The 20,615-nt window shown below is 42.2% G+C and overlaps 1 protein-coding gene across 3 annotated transcripts in view; it reads left to right on the top strand.

The window, feature by feature from the left end:
• Positions 1 to 20,615, top strand: part of zgc:110158 (uncharacterized protein LOC553590 homolog) — a 36,086-nt gene extending 15,471 nt beyond the window's left edge. The window contains exons 4-18 of one of the 3 annotated variants that reach the window (XM_034577565.1): positions 263 to 347; positions 11,444 to 11,533; positions 14,601 to 14,684; positions 15,876 to 15,935; positions 16,061 to 16,127; positions 16,700 to 16,764; positions 17,217 to 17,278; positions 17,404 to 17,449; positions 17,778 to 17,813; positions 17,923 to 17,977; positions 18,173 to 18,243; positions 18,741 to 18,819; positions 18,914 to 18,942; positions 19,058 to 19,159; positions 20,449 to 20,615. In XM_034577565.1, coding sequence (XP_034433456.1) covers positions 263 to 347; positions 11,444 to 11,533; positions 14,601 to 14,684; positions 15,876 to 15,935; positions 16,061 to 16,127; positions 16,700 to 16,764; positions 17,217 to 17,278; positions 17,404 to 17,449; positions 17,778 to 17,813; positions 17,923 to 17,977; positions 18,173 to 18,243; positions 18,741 to 18,819; positions 18,914 to 18,942; positions 19,058 to 19,159; positions 20,449 to 20,478 — 961 coding nt within the window. In that variant the 3' untranslated portion in view covers positions 20,479 to 20,615. The remainder of the gene's footprint in view (positions 1 to 262; positions 348 to 11,443; positions 11,534 to 14,600; positions 14,685 to 15,875; positions 15,936 to 16,060; positions 16,128 to 16,699; positions 16,765 to 17,216; positions 17,279 to 17,403; positions 17,450 to 17,777; positions 17,814 to 17,922; positions 17,978 to 18,172; positions 18,244 to 18,740; positions 18,820 to 18,913; positions 18,943 to 19,057; positions 19,160 to 20,448) is intronic. The other 2 variants (XM_034577566.1, XM_034577567.1) reach the window with 2 other exon arrangements.

Raw genomic sequence — 20,615 nt, 5'->3', positions numbered from 1 at the left:
AGACTGTGTGTGTATTGTAAGAGAGTGAGAGGTTGATTGAGGGGGCGACACTGGCATTGTGTCCCTCTTACAACGATGCTCAAGTGTGCAAGAGGCAGTTTAAGAGCGCTATGGAGATAATGAGTGTGTGAATGGGTTATGAATAGCTGTTACACATTGGCTTGTATTGCTCTGTTTGCTAACCTTTGACCTCTTCTCTCTCTCTCTCTCTCTCTCTCTCTCTCTCTCTCTCTCTCTGCTCTCCCCAACCCCCCCATTTCAGTGTATTCTGGGATTTGTATTGTGCGGCTCCAGACCGAAGGGAGACATGCGAGCACTCCAGCGAGGCCAAGGCCTTCCATGACTACGTAAGTGACAGATGGGGCTCTGTATGCTGCCACTTTTTTTTTTACACACAGGTTTTTGTTTCGTTGTATGTGAAACTGTACACATTTTATTGTGAGGTCAAGTGTGTAGGAGAAGCTTGAAGCAGCACCTCAAGGACATTTTGGACGAGCAGCATTATCAGTTTTATGGATCAAACTTTAAAAAGTTTCAATGTTTCAGTTCAAACTACAGGCACCAGCTCACTGGAAGCAATTTCATTTAATTAATAACCACATTAGAAATCAGTTTTTATTGGTAACCCATACTGGTGTCATTCTCAAGCACTTGAAAGAGAAATTCTGTTATTTTTAATTCTTGCTGGTTTCAGAGGTCAAAGGTCACATCTTTCGAAGTTTGTAGGGATTCCTCATCCTGCCCAAGGATGCTTCAGCATGTCTTTCGTTTGCTGCCGTGCATGCTCAGGTCATTTGTAGTTGGAGTCCTACAACGTCACCATCCCATCTAATATTAATGTAAAAAAAGTGCCTTTTTTAACACTGTACCTGTATCCACTTGTGTGTAAATGTCATGTGTTGTGGTTGACACTGTGTCTGTCTTCAGCTCCTCTGGACCGTGCGTGCGTGCGTGCGTGCGTGCGTGCGTGCGTTGTATAGTGTGGGGAGATAATGGAATAGAGTTCTAATCCGGTAATCCCAGCACTGGGCTGAGGCTAAGCCAGGGATTTGTGTGTGTGTGTGTGTGTGTGTGTGTGTGTGTGTGCGTGTGCGTGTATGTTTGTATTTTTGGACAGGGGGCATCTTTGGCAGCCAGCCCGAGGGTGGAGGGGCTCACACCCTCAGTGCCAGCCAGCATGCCAGTTAACCCTGTGTCTTTTGTGTGCGTAGATGGGTGTGTGTGCTACATGTTTGCTTGTAGTCTGCTCCTAACAGTGATAAAGCGAAGGAGACGGGAAGGGTTTAATTTTGGCTCCAGCCCCCCGAGGCTAGTCTCTGAGCACAGGTCCTTTTCTACTGGTTTCAAAAGAACGAGCCGGTTTGAGGCATCGGCAGAAAAAAAATATTTCACCCGACCTCAAAAGAGTTTCTTAGTCTTTGGAGAATTGCTAGATTGCAAGCCAGCGTTTAAGAAGCATTATCACAGTTCTCTCTGCTGGGTGCAGACACGCAGCAAAGGTTCATGGTTACTTTTTTTTCATGTTCTGACACAGGATATAAAATGAATGCAGTGGTTGTAAGACTGTTACCTTAAAGTGATTTTACAGTTAGTTGATGTCAAGTTTTGAGTTCAAAATTTTAAGTGTGTAATTGCTTTAAGTGTCTGATCCACAACAGACTCAGCTTTGCAGAGTTCAGATAGAGGCTGTTTTTCCTTCTCTCATATACAATTTCATATCAATATTTTGATCTGTTTTTAATTAAGCTATCTATGCAGACTTTTAGTTGAGGCTTATATGACTTAACATATCTCAAATATGGAGTGAACTGGTTTTAATTTGAGGTTTTTAGACCCTCGTGTAATTCTGAACTATCTATGAAATGTTAGACAGTCAAATCCAGGTAACGAAGTAAAGTTTTTGAAGAGTTCCGACATATCAATAGTGTGATTTGACAAATCTTAAGTTTCACAAGATCAGAAGAGGGGAACAAACATTTCAGTGACACACATTTGTGCAAATTTTATGGACTTTCCTCACATCTTTGGTGTATGTATGTATGTATGTATGTATGTATGTATGTATGTATGTATGTATGTATGTATGTATGTATATGTGTATATATATATATATATATATAGTTTTGTGGTTTTTTTTCAAAGGAAATTGGTTAGTGGGGGGAGGAAGACCAAGTGTTGACAGACAAGGAGGAGCTAAGAGAATTTATTTTGTAAGCATGACATAGGGAGAAAGCTGGGAAGGCATGTAGCAAAGGGCCAGGTCAGAACCGAACCTGCTGGAGGACTGAAACCTGGGTGAGTGGCTGCAGGGTGCCAATGCTTCCAGGCAGGGGCGGACTGGGACAATAATTCAAGCTGGGAATTTGACTCCTTTCCAGACCACCCTTTTCGCGCAGAGCGCCAGACCTATAATTTTGTGGGCTAAACCTATTTGTTGATGTAACACATATCTACATCAGAACTGTCATCGTGAAGGGAAAGTCTGTGGAAACAGGTAGTTCCTCAATGACAGTCTGTTATTTTGTTGCTTGGATTTAAGATTTTCTTCATTATAAAGTTTGACTAATTATTCTCACAGTGAGATCATTAATATTTTAAGTCTCAATTTTCTCTGAAATAGTTTCACACGCAGTTGTAATTTTTTTTTATCATTAATTTTAATGTTTATCGTTGCTTCATTCAGTTCATTTAGTTTGTGTATTTTAATTAATTAATTAGTCAGTTATCTCATTAATTTATTCATGTATTCACTGACTGAACAAACCATTTACAGGAAGGTCGCTTTTATGTTGAAATCCCTCTAACACGCTCGTAACCCAATGCTCAGAAACAATGTGCCCCGTGAAGTGAGTGAGGCTGGTTTGACCACAGACCTGTGCTGCTGCAGTGTTGGCGTCACTTGACTGACCTGAACCCTTCATGGCGAACATGGAGCTTATTTTGCAGTATTTGGCTGCATCTCTTAATTATCTCTCTCTCTGCTCTGCCTTTCTCTTTCTTCTGACCACGACCTTCCATTTCGCCAGTGACTTGTTAGAATACTATCAGAGGCGGTGGCACGGCTGCTACAACCATTTCAGATAGTGGAGCTGTATTATCTTTGGCTGCTACGTGATTTGCCGAGAGACGTCGCTTCACACGTCGTTACGTCAGATAAGTTGATTTGAAAGGTCCGTCACCTTGTTCCTGCTTGCTATATTATTGCTGGTCAAGTAATCAGTTCAAGGCCAAAAAGACCATCAGGCCACCGGGAAATGTGCCGGTGCTCCGATGTGCTGTCCTCCACTGCTGCTAGGTGAGCTAGCACACACTCTGCATACGGAGGTTTGAGTCCTCCTGTGTTTTACCATGGCAAGATAGATTGTAAAGACATAAACATTTGCCACCAGCACTGTGTCAACCTGCAGTGATGTTGTTCTGGCTCCTCTTGATTCCTTCATCTCAGCAGTCTTCTCTTTTTCTTTTTTTTTTACCTTAGCTGTTTCTTTCTTTATGCGTCTGCCCACGTATCTCTCACCCTCTCTTCTTTTTGTCTCTGTAGCATTTTGTTAAACCCGTTCACATCATGTTTTGTGGTTTCTCTGCGACACCCCCACATCTGCATCTCTCTTCCCTCCCCATCTCTCTGTTCATTCTCCTCAACTCTCCGCCTTTTTCCTCCCACCCTCCTTTTATTCCATCCTTTACTCCATCCTTAACCCAGCACACAAGCACGCTCCCTCTCATCTCTTCGTCTCACTGGCCTTATCGCTCACTCCTTCTATCCAACCCTCCTCCTCTCTCTCTTTCCCCTCCTCCCTCCTTTCCTCCTCACCACCACTACTACCTCTATTCCCGGGAGAAGATTGATTGGCTAATCTAGCTGTTTACCCACAATTCCTAGTAGTGCTGAGAGGAGAGGGCAGTGTAGGCTACAAGAAGACACAACCAGGAGACAGTTGAGGTATCTGAAGATGGAGCTGAGTGGGCAAATGTTGAAACGGAGAGGGAGGGGTGTGGAAGATGAGTTTTATTCAAAGTTAAGTAACTGTAGGAGGTGTGTGTGTGAAATTAAATCTGGCTGTTGATTTTAGCAAAACTGAATAACTATTATTTTAATAAAATTATAAGTCTTCCTTTATTCAAACGTCATGTTTCTTTAAGAACTACCCTTGGCTAATTTAGTTTTTCTTGTTGAATTGAATATTGATGAAATATTTAAACTCCAATATTTATTGGTGACTGTTCACTTCACATCACTTATTATTAAATATCTTCAAAAAGCAGCTCACAGATCCTTTCTAACATCTTCTATTGTTTAAAACATCTGTTAAACCATTGTTTTTTCAAACATAACCTTATGCAGTCTTGATTGCATTTGACTCGATAGTAAGTCACAAACTTATTCTGCAAAAATATAGTTGCATGCGTTCTGTTAACCCTGTTCTGCTTCCTCTCACCAGAAGAATCAGTGTAATGGAAAAAGTGAAGAAAGCTCCATTAAACTTGATAATTAACTGTGTGATAAAAGTTTGGAAGAAACTACAATACATGTGTTGTACAGCCAAAAGTGTTACACCAGGTTGTCCTAAAACTTATCCTGCATCTGATCCAACCTAATTTCAAACTACCATAAAACCAACTGAGTGATAAAAAACTAAAATCATTGTTTTCTTTCATTAGAGGGCAGAGGCTGAAGAAACTATACTGGGAACGTCTCCTGTGCTTTATGACATCTTTCAGTTACATCAGTGTTTTCCGTCATTCAGTAAAAATTCTGACTTGGACCTTTTACTTAAGTAAAAGTAGCAACACAACAATATAGAAATACTGTTACAAATAAAAGACCAAATTTCTGTAAATATAGAACTTAAAACTGCGAATTTCAGAAATATGTATATATAATGTTTTTGGATCAATATGCACATCACTTGCAGATGGTAAAGGTGGAGCTACTTCTAATGACTTTATATGATGCTGGCCCCCTGGGGATTAATAGAGTATTTTTAAATCTTGCTTTAACCTCTAGGAATATATTGTTATTTATTCGTCAAGCCTCTGTAACTGCTGTTTGAATTAAGTGAGTGATGGACAAAAATTATATTTGATTGAACCGTGATGGAAAAAGAGGACATTTGTTTAATGTTTGGACGATAAATGATCATGTTGTCGTTTGTAGAAAAGGGAAAAGACGAAACATCCGTCTTCTGGAGTTAAAACTGAATTAAGTTCCCAGTTGTTCTCATTCTCCTCATATCCATGTCTTTGGCCTCTCTGCTCCTCCTCTGAAGTGTTGGCTAAGTGGATGTTGTGTCTGCAGCATGTATTAGTGCTGTCATCCAGTTTGTGTATGTGTGTGTGCACGGGTCCACCAGTCTGGTTCAGTACTGCTACCTTGGCAGCAGCTTTTGGGGAAGCGCGTGTGCGCGTGTGTGTGCGTGTGCGTGTGCGTGGCGTGCCAGTTTTGAGGACCAGCTGGGCTTTCAGAGATTTTACTTGTGTGTGTGTGTGTGTGCGTATTTGTTTGTCAGACGTGACGGTGAGAGTAGCAGCCGTATCCTGTTGCTTCAGAGCAAAACGCACTGTTTTGACTGGGCCGATAAATTAGCCAGATCACCACTGTCAGCTATTTTTCCTCCCGTCTCCTCTCTCTCTCTCTCTCTCTCTCTCTCTCTCTCTCTCTCTCTCTCTCTCTCTCTCTCTCTCTCTCTCTCTCCTGTCCTCACTCCTTTGCCTCCCCCTTCCTCCCTCTCTCCCTCCCTCTCTCTGTGCGCTAAGGACAGCGGGTCAAGGAGACAGTGATGAGGTACATATCAGTGTGAACCAGAATGTAGATTAGTACGCACTCCAGGCAGGGACGCACATAAATACAGACACACACACACACACACACACACACACACACACACACACACACACACACACACACACACACACACACACACCCTCGGATACATTTGCTGTCTCTCCCCTCTCTCCATCCAGTGTTGTCTCTGTCTTTATCCCTGTGAAAGGTATCAGGCAGAGGTCAATAATGTGTTGAGCACTATTGATCTGTACGGTGGGTCCTATGGGCGAGCAAGAGGGAAATGGAGAGGGAGGGATCAATGCTTTTCTGTACAGCCCATCTACATGCTGCACGGTGCCAGCCAATCAGATCATTAGTCTTTTGTTCTCTGATAGGCTATTCATCAATAACGCGGGCTTGTACCGAGCAGGAGAAGCGAGCGCAACAGGGTTTCCTCACGGGGAGCCGCTAACGTGGATTAAGACGTCAGCGCATTTAAGATATTTCGCCACAAAGACGCCGTCGTGGTGCCACAGAAGGGTGGATGGGGTTTATTACACGGTACTTGAGGGTTGTCTCGACTGACGCTGAGCAAACGTTTAAGGAATCAAAGGTTGTAGCTTTATGTTGCATGTCTGCTGCTTTTTTAGCCTGAAGCTCTAAACCTGCTTCTTCCCACAGACCAAAATCAGATTTAGTAGCCTCGGTAGAAATAACCACAGCATGAGAGTTTGCAGCCATGCGATGCCTGCCTCTGCAAGACACGTCTGTAACATCAACTGCATTGTCTCTGGGGAATTTAATGATCCAACTAATGATTTAATTCATTCATAAATCTGCGTATTTTCTATGCTTGATCAATTATTTGCTCTTTAAAATGTCAGAAAACCACGAAACACTCATCACAGGTTCCCACTGTCAAAGTTGTTTCGTCCCAACATCAGTCCAAACCTCAAAAGTCGTTTTCAGCCATGAACTCCGATTATTTTTCTGAGTTTGCCTTACATATGACGAACAGAGCAGCAGATTGTCCAGGTCAGACGTGTTCATAACAACAAGAAAATGTCTGGAGCATTCAGGCGAGGGGCTGGCGTCTGGGTAGAGCAGCAGGAGGCAGGACATGACGTATAATTTCTGCTCCAGAAATCACATGTTGTTTACAGCACATAGACGTCAGCTTCATCCCCTTATCACCAAAAGCCCTTGAATGTAATTGTCTTTCTGAGTTGACGGCTGCATCTTCTACATATACACCACCTCTTTTTAACTGAGGTGTTTGTATTCATTTTGTTTTTTTTCAGTTTTGCTCCCGTCGCATATTAGAAAAGTTAACACGCCCACTCCCTTGTTGTGAATTTTCTGCTGTATCCTCACATGCGCTCCACCATGACATTCTCCGGACATTGTAATTAGGGGCTGATGGAAAAAATCTAGGAAATGTTCACAGCAACTGACTCGGACATTTGCGTAATCACACACGGCCTCTCTGGAAAATTATCCCGAGTGCAGTGCATCTGGATATAGTGAATTTAAATGTGGTTTGATGGTGGAGGTATGGACTAGTTATCTCTGACTTTAATGCTCCAACTAATGATTTATTTAATCCATTACTCTGCCTGTTTACTATTCTTAATTAATCATGTTGTCCTTTTAAATGTCAGAAAACTATGAAAAACATTCCCAAAATCTCAAAGGTGTCTTTGTTCTTATTGTATAAGAAGAAGACAAGCAGCAGTTGTCCACATTTTGATCAGTTGGCATCATTGATTTTATTTTTATTGCTTGTTTGTTGCGTTACGGCTTAAAAGAAATGCTCAGGTTAAGAGTTCTCCACTCGGAATCAGTGAGGTCACCGCATGTTATTGTGTATTATCGATAGCCAGGTAACATAAAAACTTTCCTGATGTAATGTTTTTTGCAGATGTAGCTCTGCAAAGGAAGGCCATTAAAATATAGTTTACAGTTTAAACCGTGTAAATATTCCCAGACATTTGAAAATGTGTCCCGTGGGTTTTGTTGAACTTTCAGCCAGCCTCAATGAAAGAAACGTATTCTTCTCCTTTCTGTTGCATGTCAGGCATTAAAGCCCTTTCAAGTCGTGCTGCCACCCAGCGCTTCCCTCGCAGCGCGTGCACTCCTTCATTAACAGACTTTTCCATACGTTCAGCCCCAGAATGAATAATTCAACTCCACTACAAAAACTCCATGTTCATTATATCAACTAATTAGTGCAGCATTAACGTCTGCTCTCCACTGTGCCGTCGTATTGAACTGGTTTCTTTTTGCGTAAAAGGTGCACTCTTGTTTTGTGTGCGTTCGCAGTCTCAGTTTACCCGCAACAGTGTCAACAAAACAAATTCCTGCAGACTTACTTTCTCGGCGAATCAAGTTATTCTGATTCAAGGAGGCAGACTCGTTGCAAAAGGTTTTTTTTTTCCTGACAGCCTCATACTTCTGAGCCCCGGAGTTGAAATTGAAAGGTAGATATCGGCAGTACTGTGGGTGCTGCTACGGAAACTAAAAAAGCACTGTTGGATCCTTTTGTATTTCCCCAGGCCAGATGGTTTTAATAAAGAGCGACTGCATACTAAATCTACCTTACGCCTTGCTGGTGGCTACTGCGCCTCTCTGTGTGTGCTTTTAGTTTGCATTCGGTTTCATTCGGCAAACTGAGAATTCACGAGCATATCGTTGGTCATTAATAGTGTCGAACAATAATGTGACCAAGTGATTGATAGTGAACAGAATCTCTCTCCTTGTAACATTATCTTCTTTTGTTTTTTTTCCTCCTCCATCGCCTTTTTTCCCTCCTCTGCCTCACTCTCACATCTTCTAACTCATTCTCTCCTCTATCTCGCTCTTGTGCCTTCTCTCTCTCACTCACTCTCCTGCATCTTTTTATTCTCTCTCTCTCTCTCTCTCTCTCTCTCTCTCTCTCTCTCTCTCTCTCTCTGCACTCCTGGAGCGGGGGATGCCAGGGGGACAGAGTGCAGATAGGACCTGTCTCCATAGCAACAGCTTCTGCAAGCTGCTGACACCCTACTGGGGGAGGCTGAGGGGAGGAGAGGTTGCGATGGGGAGGAATAGTACAGGGGTTGGGGCACAGGGAAGGTGTGTGCGAGTGTTTGTGTGTGTGTGTGCACCAGTGCTGGGAAAAATAAGTGAGGAGGGTCACGGAGAGAAGATGGAGAGGAAAGTGTGCAGAAGAAGAGAGTGAGGGAGATGGATGGGAGGGAGGGAGGGAGAAGGAGAGAAAGAGGCAGCCGACCCTGCTCCTTCCCCAGGGACTCAGTGGCCTGCTCATGTTCACTAGCAGAATTAGCATAAAGATGGGGGAGGTGTGTGTCATTGTGTAAGTGTGTGATTTTTTTTTTTTCTTTCTTCCTTTTTTTCTAGTTTTCATGTGTGTCCGTTCGTCAGGAGAAAAAGGGCAGCGAGTATATTTGTGTACATGCGTGTAATTGGGAGACTGCGTTGTTGTCCAAGCATACAGTGTGTGTCACATAGCTGTAGTGTGTTCGTTAAGTGTGTGTGCGCTGGTGAAACACTGGATGCGTGATTGTGTGTGTGTTTGTGAGGCCGACTCCCTCCCCTGGGTCTTAAACCCCCTCTCTGTTCTGGTCCTGTAGCCTGTGGTTCTCCCCTGTCTGCCTCTCTGTACCGAAGGCCTGCACTTTATGAGCCTGTGATGCAACTCTTAGTGTGTGTGTGTGTGTGTGTGTGTGTGTGTGTGTGTGTGTGTGTGTGTGTGTGTGTGTGTGTGTGTGTGTGTGTGTGTGTGTGTGTGTGTGTGTGTGTGTGTGTGTGTGTGTGTGTGTGTGTGTGTGTGTGTGTGTGTGCGTGCGTGCGTGCTTATGTTTGCCCGTTCTTGTGCATATGTGTGTGTTTGTTCTGCCGTGCTTATGTAAGCGCTCAGAACATGCGTCTCTGTCTATGTGTGTTGACAAGAATACAGTTATATCATATTTAACTCCCGGGCTGAATCACCACCCCCCCTCTTCTATCCCACGTTCTGCTTTTATTCTTTTATATTGTTTGACTGACGTAGAGGAGATTGGAATCAGTAGTGTTGTTGTTGCATGTGGCAATATGATGTAGTCAAGCAGCAGCTAGCATCAGGTTTAACTTGTTTTTGTTGCTTCTAAGCATTTTTGGCTCTCCAGCCTTTTAACAAAATCTAATACTTCTTCATTTTGGAATTTGCATATACTTTCTGCAAAGTTAATATTTTATGATCTAATAACAGGGCTGTTGCACATTATGAATTCATGGTAAAATATATTTCTCATAAGATTTAGGATGTACTTTTTTAAGTCATAATATGAAACATTTTGTTTTGTTTCCTTGAATGAATTAGACAGTAATTGGTTAGTTATAGTTGAAGAAGTGAAGAAATAAACTTCTTCCCAGACAGAAGGATTATTTTGAGTCATTATTTCCTCCTTTGCTGTGTTAAAACAGCTTCTAATGATTAAGACATAATAAAACTCAACATATTAGCTGATGATGTCTTATATTTATCATTAATGTAAATACTTCAATAAAAAATGTAAAGATGTTTAATTGCATTGACTAGCACATGGATCTGAGTCATTCTACCACCAGTAAAATCAATGTTGAATGATTTCCTTTTTACTTAAGAAACATATGTTCAAATATCGTAGTTTTAGGAAAGATAATGTATTGAGAGAGTTGTGATCATTTAATATCTAAAACACTTAATCTTGTTAAAGTGGTACATTAAACCAAATCCTTCAAACCTTGATATTAAGAAAAGCACCAGTCATGAGCAAAGCTTTAATGTAAGGGAGAAATATCTTAGAAAAATGTCCCCTGTGATAAATCACTGTACAGATATGGTCTTTTGGACTTAAGTGAGTAGCTGGTTTTTGTGAGACACAATGTGACACACTCAATATATTTCATTTTCAAGCTTCATGTATGTTTGATTATTTGAATGTCAAATTTTTTTTATGCCTAGCTGTTCCTAATATTTGTATATCATATCTTCCACATCAACCAGTGATTCAGTTCAATGTTATCATACATATTAATATCAGTCAGTGCAAGGAGTCACAGTCACATTGTTTCCATAAGGGTAGAACATTGGAAATATAGATATAGTATAAAGTTTAAACTAAGATTAACAAATAATTAAACGGTAACCTCACTGAGGTTCTAAAAAATTAAATAAAATGTGTAAATGCACATGAATAATAATCCTATCATTTATTAGCTGACACAGTGTGGACTAACCAAGCTGTGACCTCAGCTCTGCATGTGTGTCTATGTGACAGCACACGTCTCAGGACAGAACCGCTCTGATTTCTCTGCAGTTTTGGGAGAGAGAAACATCTGAGTAATATTTTGTTGCTATTTCTTCTTCAATCCTTCCTCTTCACTCGTCCACAGAAAGGGATGATGTGGTTAATGTCGTTCTCTCTTTTCCACAGAGATGAGGGTACAGTTTAGAGGTTATAATCGAAGACTCTTTCCTGAATTAACCATTAAGGTATAGATGCAAGGGGGGGGGGGGTTTGCTGTGATTGCAGGTGCAGACACTGCCCCCTCTAGTAATTTGGTGGCCAGTGCATCATGTATGTAGATAGGTCTGAAGTGCAGTCACACACAAATACACAAAACACCACAATTAATCTTGTCATTTTGTATTTTCAGAGCGCAGCGGCAGCGCCCAGCCCAGTGATGGGCAACATGCCCCCCAACGACGCCATGCCAGGTGGTCCCATGCCCCCAGGCTTCTTCCAGGTAGGACCCAGCCCCCCCCTGTCACTGACCTGCTCACCTCGACTTAAGATCTCTCTCACTCCCAATTCAACTACACAATTTAAATTTTAGGCAACATATTTATTTCCATTTCAAAAACAGAGGAAATTGTCTAGTATCTGTATACGTATTATTACACACATACCCTTAATGCCACTTTATTCTTTAATTAAAACACACAATTCACCAACATGAGAGTAACACTCTTTACTTTCACTTACAAAAACTGCTCTTTTGTTCCTGGTTTTCCTCCCTTACTGTGAATTCAGGTCCACTTGACTGTGGATAACACGAGGAGGAGATCCACCTCTTTCACAGTTCTTGCTGCACATGTTTCAATGTTGAATAGAAATAAGAATAACAAATAGTGCGCCTATCAGTGGGCCAGGATTACTGAGCAATGAGTTATTTACTGATTTTAAATAAACTTTTAAACTTTAAAATGTATCTGAAGAAAATCAAATCATCAAGATGTGGTTTTCCCAGGATACCATTACTTTATTTAATGATTGTTAATCCTCATAAAACAAGTTTGTTGCTCATAATTGTACCCACAATTTTTACATTGGACATAAAATTCTTATTGGCAGCTCTATTATGTTAACCTAATTCTTCATATGACACAGTTACAGGTTGGGTGCAGCTCTCCCACATATATTTCCTTTAATCCCACATTTGTCCAAACAGTGTTTATTCCACTCCTGACACTTGCACTCACCACAGTCTCCAACGCTCACACTCATCTCACCGTGGCTCTGCTCACTCTTCGCTGCCGCTCAACCGATTCATGATACAAACCATGCCATACTCATCCTCTCTCCACCCCTCCATCTCCATCCACGTCTCTGTCTCTGACCTGTCCTGGCTCTGGTTTTTGTGCGGGTAATGGCTGTCTGAAGAGTGAAAACACAGCAACACACACACAGATATTATACAAACACATGCAGGCAAATGAACGTGCACACACTCACGAACAGAAACACACGTTCACCGTGAGGCAGCGGTGTGATGGACAGCTATGGCATTTGGCAGGAGGCACGATAAGGTGGTGGAGTAGAGTAGGAGAGAAAAAAAGCGAGTGACAAGATAGAGAGAGAGGGAAGGGGATGGAGAGATGAAGAGGGGTGAGAGGAGGAGGAGGAGGAGGAGAAAGAGAGGAAGAGGAGGGGAAATATTGAAGATCAGTGCCACACACTGATTGTGGCCCAGTGTTTGTTTCTGTGGCTACCGACCACTCGCATTGTTTGTTGAGAGTGAGGCAATGTGCTGAGAGGGTGGAGGTGCTGGTGGGGGTACGAGTGAGAGTACCACTGTGAATAAGCAAGGGGAAGGGTGGGGGGGAGAGAGGGTGAAGAGAGACGCATGGAAGAGCTATTTATAACATTGGTGCGGGAGTGAGATTGGGCGAGTGTTTGAGTGTGCATGTGTTCTTGTGCGCATGTGTGTCTCTCTCTCTCTCTCTGTGTGTGTGTGTGTGTGTGTGTGTGTGTGTGTGTGTGTGTGTGTGTGTGTGTGTGTGTGTGTGTGTGTGTGTGTGTGTGTGTGTGTGTGTGTGTGTGTGTGTGTGTGTGTGTGTGTGTGTGTGTGTGTGTGTGTGTGTGTGTGTGTGTGTGTGTGTGTGTGGTCTTCAAGGGACCTTAGAGTCAAAGCTCCGGTTGTTTTCTGATGTGGTTCCTGCTCGTAGTCAGAGCTGATGTTAGCTCCTGAAACCTGAACGATGCCTAAACGATACTTCTCTCATAAAAATACACACAACTCTTCAGTAAAATGTTATAAAAGAAGCAGAAATGATCATCAATCATTAAAAAAAAAACCTAACCACAATTAAATAATAATAGTCTAAAATTGGCAAGAATTCAATCAGATACCATTTGAGCAAAGGTTTCTAGGTTCTACGAGTAATCAATTTGTCTGGATTAATCAGCAACTATTCAGGATTGACAAAGGTTTTAAGATTTTTTTTTTTTAAGGCAAAATGCATTTTGGCTGGTTCTATCTTATGGCAGTAACCTAAAACTTCGTTACTGATTTAATAATAATTCAATCCGAGCGCCACTTATATTGTTGGATGTGCAAATGAGTTCGTGCTACTTCAGATCTTCTGCAAATACTCTGACTCTTAGACTTTTCATTTTTATTAGGTTATTTAACTTTTATGCCTGTAATGGCTCAACACAGGTGTTATCTATTACAGCCTGTTGAGGTAAATGGACAAATTTCAGGATAATTTGTACCTTCAGACATCTCTGCTGGCTGCACATTGGTGCACGTGCCCCCAGACTCACTGAGGTAATCCATATGTGTTGTTTGTTCGCGTGTCCGGACGCCTGGGAGGGATACGTGGAAAATTCCATTTGCTGTTTTGTAAATTGGCCAGATTTTTATTTTCTTCTGACAGCTGGAAAATTGAGGAGGCGGGGGTGAATACGCTGATGGTGGTAGAGCAGAAGAGGGGCCGTGGCATAATGAGTTATTTATTAGGGGTCGTTAACCTCCCTTTCTTGGAGTTAAATGTCAGCGGTGTGTGGACGAGCCGGGGGTTGTTCTTTTTGTGGACGGTGTCGCACTGAAGTGGATTCACATCCTTCAGGAAATACAACTTTAACGTATTTCCTTTATTTCCACCATCTTTTCTCGGATTTGAAGTTGCCACTAGTGCCTGTCCTGCTGCAGGAATCCTTTGGCAACACTGCCCCCATGTGGTTATAACGGAAGAACTACGTTGTAATCCTCTGACCTGGGGGTCCTGAGGATTGTCTCTTCCTGCCACACATGTCAAGCCCATCCCGCAAAATTATTATTATGCTTAACTGATTTTTTTAAAAATCTCGTTTCGACTTAATTGTTTCCCATTGGCTTTAATTCTGTGTTTTGAAGGATAACAATGACAAATTTTCCCAAAATGTTCCGCTGTCCCCCCTCTCCCACTCACTCCCCCCTTCTCCTCGTCCTCCTCTCTCTTTAATAACTTTTGATCGGGCAATTCCCTTCAGGTGTAATCGGCCCACCTGGCCCCTCCCCTCTCTGACATCGCTCTTGTTTCTTAAAGGGACCACCCGGCTCTCAACAGTCCCCCCACGCACAGCCCCCCCCACACAACCCCAGCAACCCCATGATGGGACCCCATGGCCAGGTAAGACACGAACACTTTCTCTCAAACACCCCTGTCTCTTTCATTCCCCCCCAAATCCCCCTCCACACACTCACCTCCCCGTCGCCCACACACAAGCTCTTTCTCTCTCTCCATTCACCGCTCGCACACGTTCTTCTTCTTATTTTTCTTCTTCTTCTCCTCCTCCTACCCTGGAGCCCTGTTAGTTCTAGTTTTGTTCTGGCTAATTCCCTGTGGATGTCGGCCCCTCCAGTTGCCAGCTCCGTTATGAAAGCGGAGCATCCAGAGGTAGCAGGGCCTGCTCCTCTTCAAGGCCCAGAATCGGTTGTCCCTATGTGGGATGAATAATTCACTCCGTGCCCCTCCCCCAGAGCAGCTTTTGTGTGTGTGTGTGTGTGTGGCAAGGGGGTTGCACACTTTTTTGCTCCTCTACTCTTAACACACATGCACTCGCACACGGCTCCCTCCCCTCTGCTTACTTGTTCTAGCACCTTATAAATAAAACAGGGGACGGGCTGTGTGGACACGTCACATATACATACAAAAACACATGGGCACACACATGTACGGACAGTTGACACACACATACAGGACTGTCTGGGTTTTGGGCTCCTCCACCTGTAAATGTGATAACCGCATTTTCAGTGCATTCCCCATTAAAAGGGAAGCTTTCGTCCCCGTCAGCGTCTGTTTCAAGACTTATTCAGGAGAGTAGCTACCGATGCCACTGTGGAGGTGAAGCCGGTGTTTTGGCAGCGCAGAGCTTCATTCTTGTGGTTTCTGTCTTGTGTGTGAGAGAGTGCGGACATGCTTCCTCTAAGGTTTTTGAACGGTGTTGTCGGAGTGAGGTGTCTCTAACTACACCGGGCCGACCACAAGCCGAATCAGCTTACACCACAGCGACAGCACATACACACACACACGCTGACCAACACAAATCCATGCTGTGGGAGTATAAAGAGAAAACAGATTCTGGCTCGGGTATATTTTCTCATGTTTTCAGGCTGATGTGTTGAATTTGATCTTTCAATGTCATCCTCCATCCTCCAGCCACACCGTGTTCATTTGTTTGTCCTCGGTGCTGCCTCCTGTTCGAGTGCTCATGGATTTATCAATAATGAAAATGTCGTTTTCTCTCTGTCTTTCTTTTCCCCCCCCTCCCTCAACTGCCTTTATTTTCTCCCTTCCTCCATTTCTCATTTCTCTTTCCAGCCTTTCATGTCACCGCGGTATCCAGGTGGACCGCGCCCCGCACTCCGAATGCCAAATCAGGTACTGAACTGGATTGTGGCTTTGTTGACGCACTTTTTTGCTGAGTTTCGACAACTTTGAATGTCCTAGTTAACACGATTGTAGCAGAATGTTAATTTTTGTTACCACGTCTGGTGTTTTCTCAGCCTCCTGGGGGAATCCCTGGATCTCAGCCGCTCCTGCCAAACAGTTTGGACCCAACAAGACCGCAAGGTACGACTGGGGCCGATGTCGTAGTCCCAGGCCTGAGTTAGGACGCCTCATAATGAAATATATTTGTTTTGTGTAGTAGACACAATGTTTGTAACTGACTCTGTTAGGACTGTAAGAAGTATTTTAATTAGTGATCTATCTATCGAGTAATCTAAAAACAATATTTTGAATACAGATAAATTCCAACACTTGGCAAATACTTTTATGTCTGAAAATATTTTAAGTCAAGTGAATATTCTATTACTAAAATCCTTTTCAGTGTGATATTAATGAACTTAATTAGTACACTCCAGTCAACAAACTCTTGGCTTGTTGGCTTATTAGATAGTTTTATTAGACAGTAACTGGACTGAATACTGTCTGTGTGTGTAAGACTCAGGAAAGGCTCTGTGGTGATATTAGCTGCAGAAGCCAGAGGGTTACAACTAATGGGATTAGGACGGAGTATTGTCTGTGGCTCGTCTTAATTCCTGACTCTGAGAGACGAGACATGTGTATTTACATGGGCACAGGAGTGTGTGTATGTCACTGTCGCAGTGTGTGTTTGACTCTTTCTCATCTGTTCTTCTTAGGACATCCTAACATGGGTGGACCAATGAGAATGAACCCTCCTCGAGGAATGGCCATGGGCCCACAGGTATGATGACACACACACGTTTTAACGTCAATTAGAATGTGATGAAACACTTCATTGTCAATCAGCAGACACATTTCCGCCTCTCTTAAGAGTGTTTCAACTATATAACAATTAATTATATGAGTGTATTAATCTAATCATTCTACAGTGTAAGTTATATTATTATAACTAAACTGTCATCAGATTAAACACATTCATATATTCTATATATGAGTAATATATATAAATAATGTATGTCTTTTATGTCACTACAACAAATCAAACTTGGTCTTAGTTTGATTCTATGTTAGTTGCAGCTGCTGTTAGCAGTTACAATGTGTTTTAGGGATAGAGTAACACAAACTCTATTCTGGACACATATTACTAGGAAATGAGGCCCAAAAAAGAAAATAATAATCTTTTTTGAAAAATTCCAACCATCTTCTTAGTGTTTCTCATGTCTTGTCTTACAGAACTATGGAGGCATGAGACCTCCTCCCAACTCTATGGGTGGTCCCATGCCAGGAATGAACATGTAGGTTACAACATTCAAATTAAACTCTTTAAACTTTTAATGTATTTAAAAACAGTCCCTAATTTTTTTTATTTCTATTTCTCTTCAATTCCCTCTCTTCCGTCTCCTTTCCTTTTCCCCCTCAGGGGTCCCGGCGGAAGAGGGCCTTGGCCAGGACCTAATGCGAACTCGGTGAGTCTGAATCCTGTTTTTATAAAGCTGACAAAATTAAAGCTTTTTTCAACCATGTGGGAGAGGTTTTAATTTATTGTGTTGTTACACAGATATTAGAGAAGAGTTTTATCTGTCAGTTTTGGAGACGAGTACTTGTGCCCATTGTTTCTTGTAAGATATTTAAAGGGATATTCAATAGAAAAAAGTACAAACTCTCTGAAAACTTACAATTGAGTTAAAAAACGTAACTTTTTAAACATTTTTAAGCTCCAGGAATGAAACATGTGTTGCAGGTTTCGTGTCCTCTGACTCTCAGTTCTGATTTTCTGTTTCCTCTCCCCTGCAGATAGCGTACTCCTCCTCATCTCCAGGAAACTATGTGGTGAGTTTAAAATCCATCAAAAACCAGTGTACGAAAAAAGTATGTTATTTTACTGATGAAGATGTTCTGATCAGTGTCATTCTGACATCCAACATTGCTTGATTCACAGGGTCCTCCAGGAGGAGGGGGTCCGCCAGGAACTCCCATCATGCCCAGCCCAGGTGGTGCGTCACCAAACTATGTCCCCAGCACTAACACTTGTCTTAAAAAACAAGACCTCACTTCCATTTGTCTCCCCTGACTAAACAAGCATGACTTTGTCCCCTCTCTCCCACCAAATCACTTTTCATCTTTCATGTCAACATTTAACATCATCTCCCTGAAGTCAAACAACTAAAATCTTTATTCTGATTTCTTAGATTCAACCAACTCCAGTGAAAACATCTATACAATGATGAATCCAATCGGACCAGGAGGCAACAGACCCAACGTGAGTCTTGCATGTGTTTTGAAGTTCATTTAACAAAAAGCTCTTGAAAGTTATTCCATAGCTTTAACTTTTTAAGCCTAGTTTATACTTGCACGTGTAAGAAAAGGCGTAAGGAAACAAGCAGGCGCCAAAACAGTTCTGTTAGTGTTGCTTCTTCTTCTTTGCCTTGTTCCGGTGGGTTTGTTGTGTTTTTCACAGCTGACTAAGGGGAACGATGTTGCGTTAAAGTCACATTCGTGCACGCGATGTCAAATCTGTCAAGCATAACCGCAGCTTTCGACTTATAGACTAATAGATGTTCATGATTAGAATTACACAACTTTCACAATTATTCCAGCTCAAATAAGCTTTTAACCACGTCACCGGACACCAGCACGATTCAGCATTAGAGTAACATTACGCTGCCACACTCTGGAATTGAATCTGTAAAATAATACTATTTACTTCATTCTGAGCTACAAAGGTCACAATCATTCACCTCTACGTCTTTTTAACAGTTCCCTATGGGACCTGGGCCTGATGGACCTATGGGAGCCATGGGAGCCATGGAGCCACACCACATGAACGGATCACTAGGTGGGTTTTAAAAACAGAGTGACGTTTCAAATCACTGACAAATTTGAGCTGAAACGTTGAACAATTGATCAACTTCTCTCCTCCTCGTCCTCAGGGTCTGGGGATATGGATGGGTTGCCAAAGGTGAGTAAAAATCTCGTAACATTTCCTTTTTGCTTAAATATTAATCTATAATCATGACGTTTCAACGCTTGAATGTGCACATATAAGTATTTTTTTCTATCGTCTCTCCCTCCAGAGCTCTCCTAATAACATGGGGGGCATGAACAACCCTCCTGGAACGCCGAGAGATGACGGCGAAATGGGCGGGAACTTCTTGAACCCATTCCAAAGCGAAAGTGTAAGTAGAGCGAGTGAATGGCATCTCACGACCCCTTAACAGTTATCCTTGACGCCCTGACATAAACCAGTGGAAGAATGCAAGCAGAGGGTTCACCTGAATTTGTCAGTATTGCTATTTTTCTGGTTAAGTTTGTGTCTTGTCCCTGTTTTTTGTTTTGACGTCAGTTAGTGGTGATGATTACAATTGATAGGTTTTTGTCGTAGGCCCTATAATCGTCAAACACAGCTTTACCTGACAAAGTAGAATAAGAAATGCCAAATTCAGATGAGGTTCCCATAACTTCAAATAGAGAGCGTAGCAGCATGAAGCACCAGCAATCAACAGGTAACCACAGTCAAATAAAGAACCGCAGCACCTGCTAGTTTTCCTGCACAGTTCACACTCACCACCTCGCATCCAAACATTTTATTACCGTGATTATCACGTGATTAGAGCTGATTTCATGTGCAGTCAGATCCACTCAGAACCAGAAACTCAGGGTGCAACAGCAAGAACCAAGTATCTCTTTATCCGGGTCACGTCTCTGACCTGTAGTTTTAAGTGCTGCTTCTTGCTTAAACACAGTTTTCATCCTGCCTGGGACACAGCACTGTAAATTAAAAATGCAAAACGCAATCAGTCTAAACGGTCGTTAAAAACAGGGCTGTAACAAACATCTGATGTTCTGCTTGCATTATAGCCACTTACTTCTCACTTAGGAATCATTCCGTACCCTCTGTATCAGTGCTGTGATTATGGTTGATGTACTCTTCAGTGAAAATACCTTTTTCTATTTAATTTGCTAGTTATGTCTTAGGGTAAATAAGGAGTTAGGAGCACAGCAGGTGGAGGATGGTACTGCTCCCTTGCATTGTTTAAAATTGTGACTCTAACTTGTCCTGCAGAGCCACAGGGTGCTCAGGCTGGAATTATGTCTGAGCCTTAATACCTTGATTCAACTAATGAGCAGTAGGACTGGGTATCGTTTCAAATAGTCTGACCGATGTGGTATTTTTTGATTGTAAAATTGATATTAGGGAGTAAAAAATATCCGATACTGATATATTGGCCAATATAGCAAAAATTGGCAATGATTCCTAAGATGTCGCTTTCAAGGTTTACCATAAACTTAATTATAAAATAACTATAAATGAAAAGAAAACCAAATATGAAGCACTAAAAGTCTGTGCTTCCTCCAGCTTTGCAGGGGCTGGGTTTGAGCGCCCTCTGGTGTTTGAATGTTGTCAGTGACATATCCACTCATCTGTGCCCTCCTCCCCCTTCCCCCCCTCTCTCTCTCGTTTCAGTATTCACCCAACATGACGATGAGTGTGTGATTTTATTTTTTTATTTTTTTTTGTATTTTTGTTTAATCCTCCCCAACCCCTATTTTTTTTTCTTCAATTCAATCCTTACATCACATCGGATTGGACCACCTTCTCACACACACACATACATACACACACACACACAC

The sequence above is a fragment of the Hippoglossus hippoglossus genome, chromosome 22 (genome assembly GCF_009819705.1).
Source record: "Hippoglossus hippoglossus isolate fHipHip1 chromosome 22, fHipHip1.pri, whole genome shotgun sequence".
Classification (NCBI taxonomy): Eukaryota; Metazoa; Chordata; class Actinopteri; order Pleuronectiformes; family Pleuronectidae; genus Hippoglossus; species Hippoglossus hippoglossus.
The sequence above is the reverse complement of the archived record's forward strand: the minus strand, read 5'-3'. Positions and strand labels throughout refer to the sequence as shown.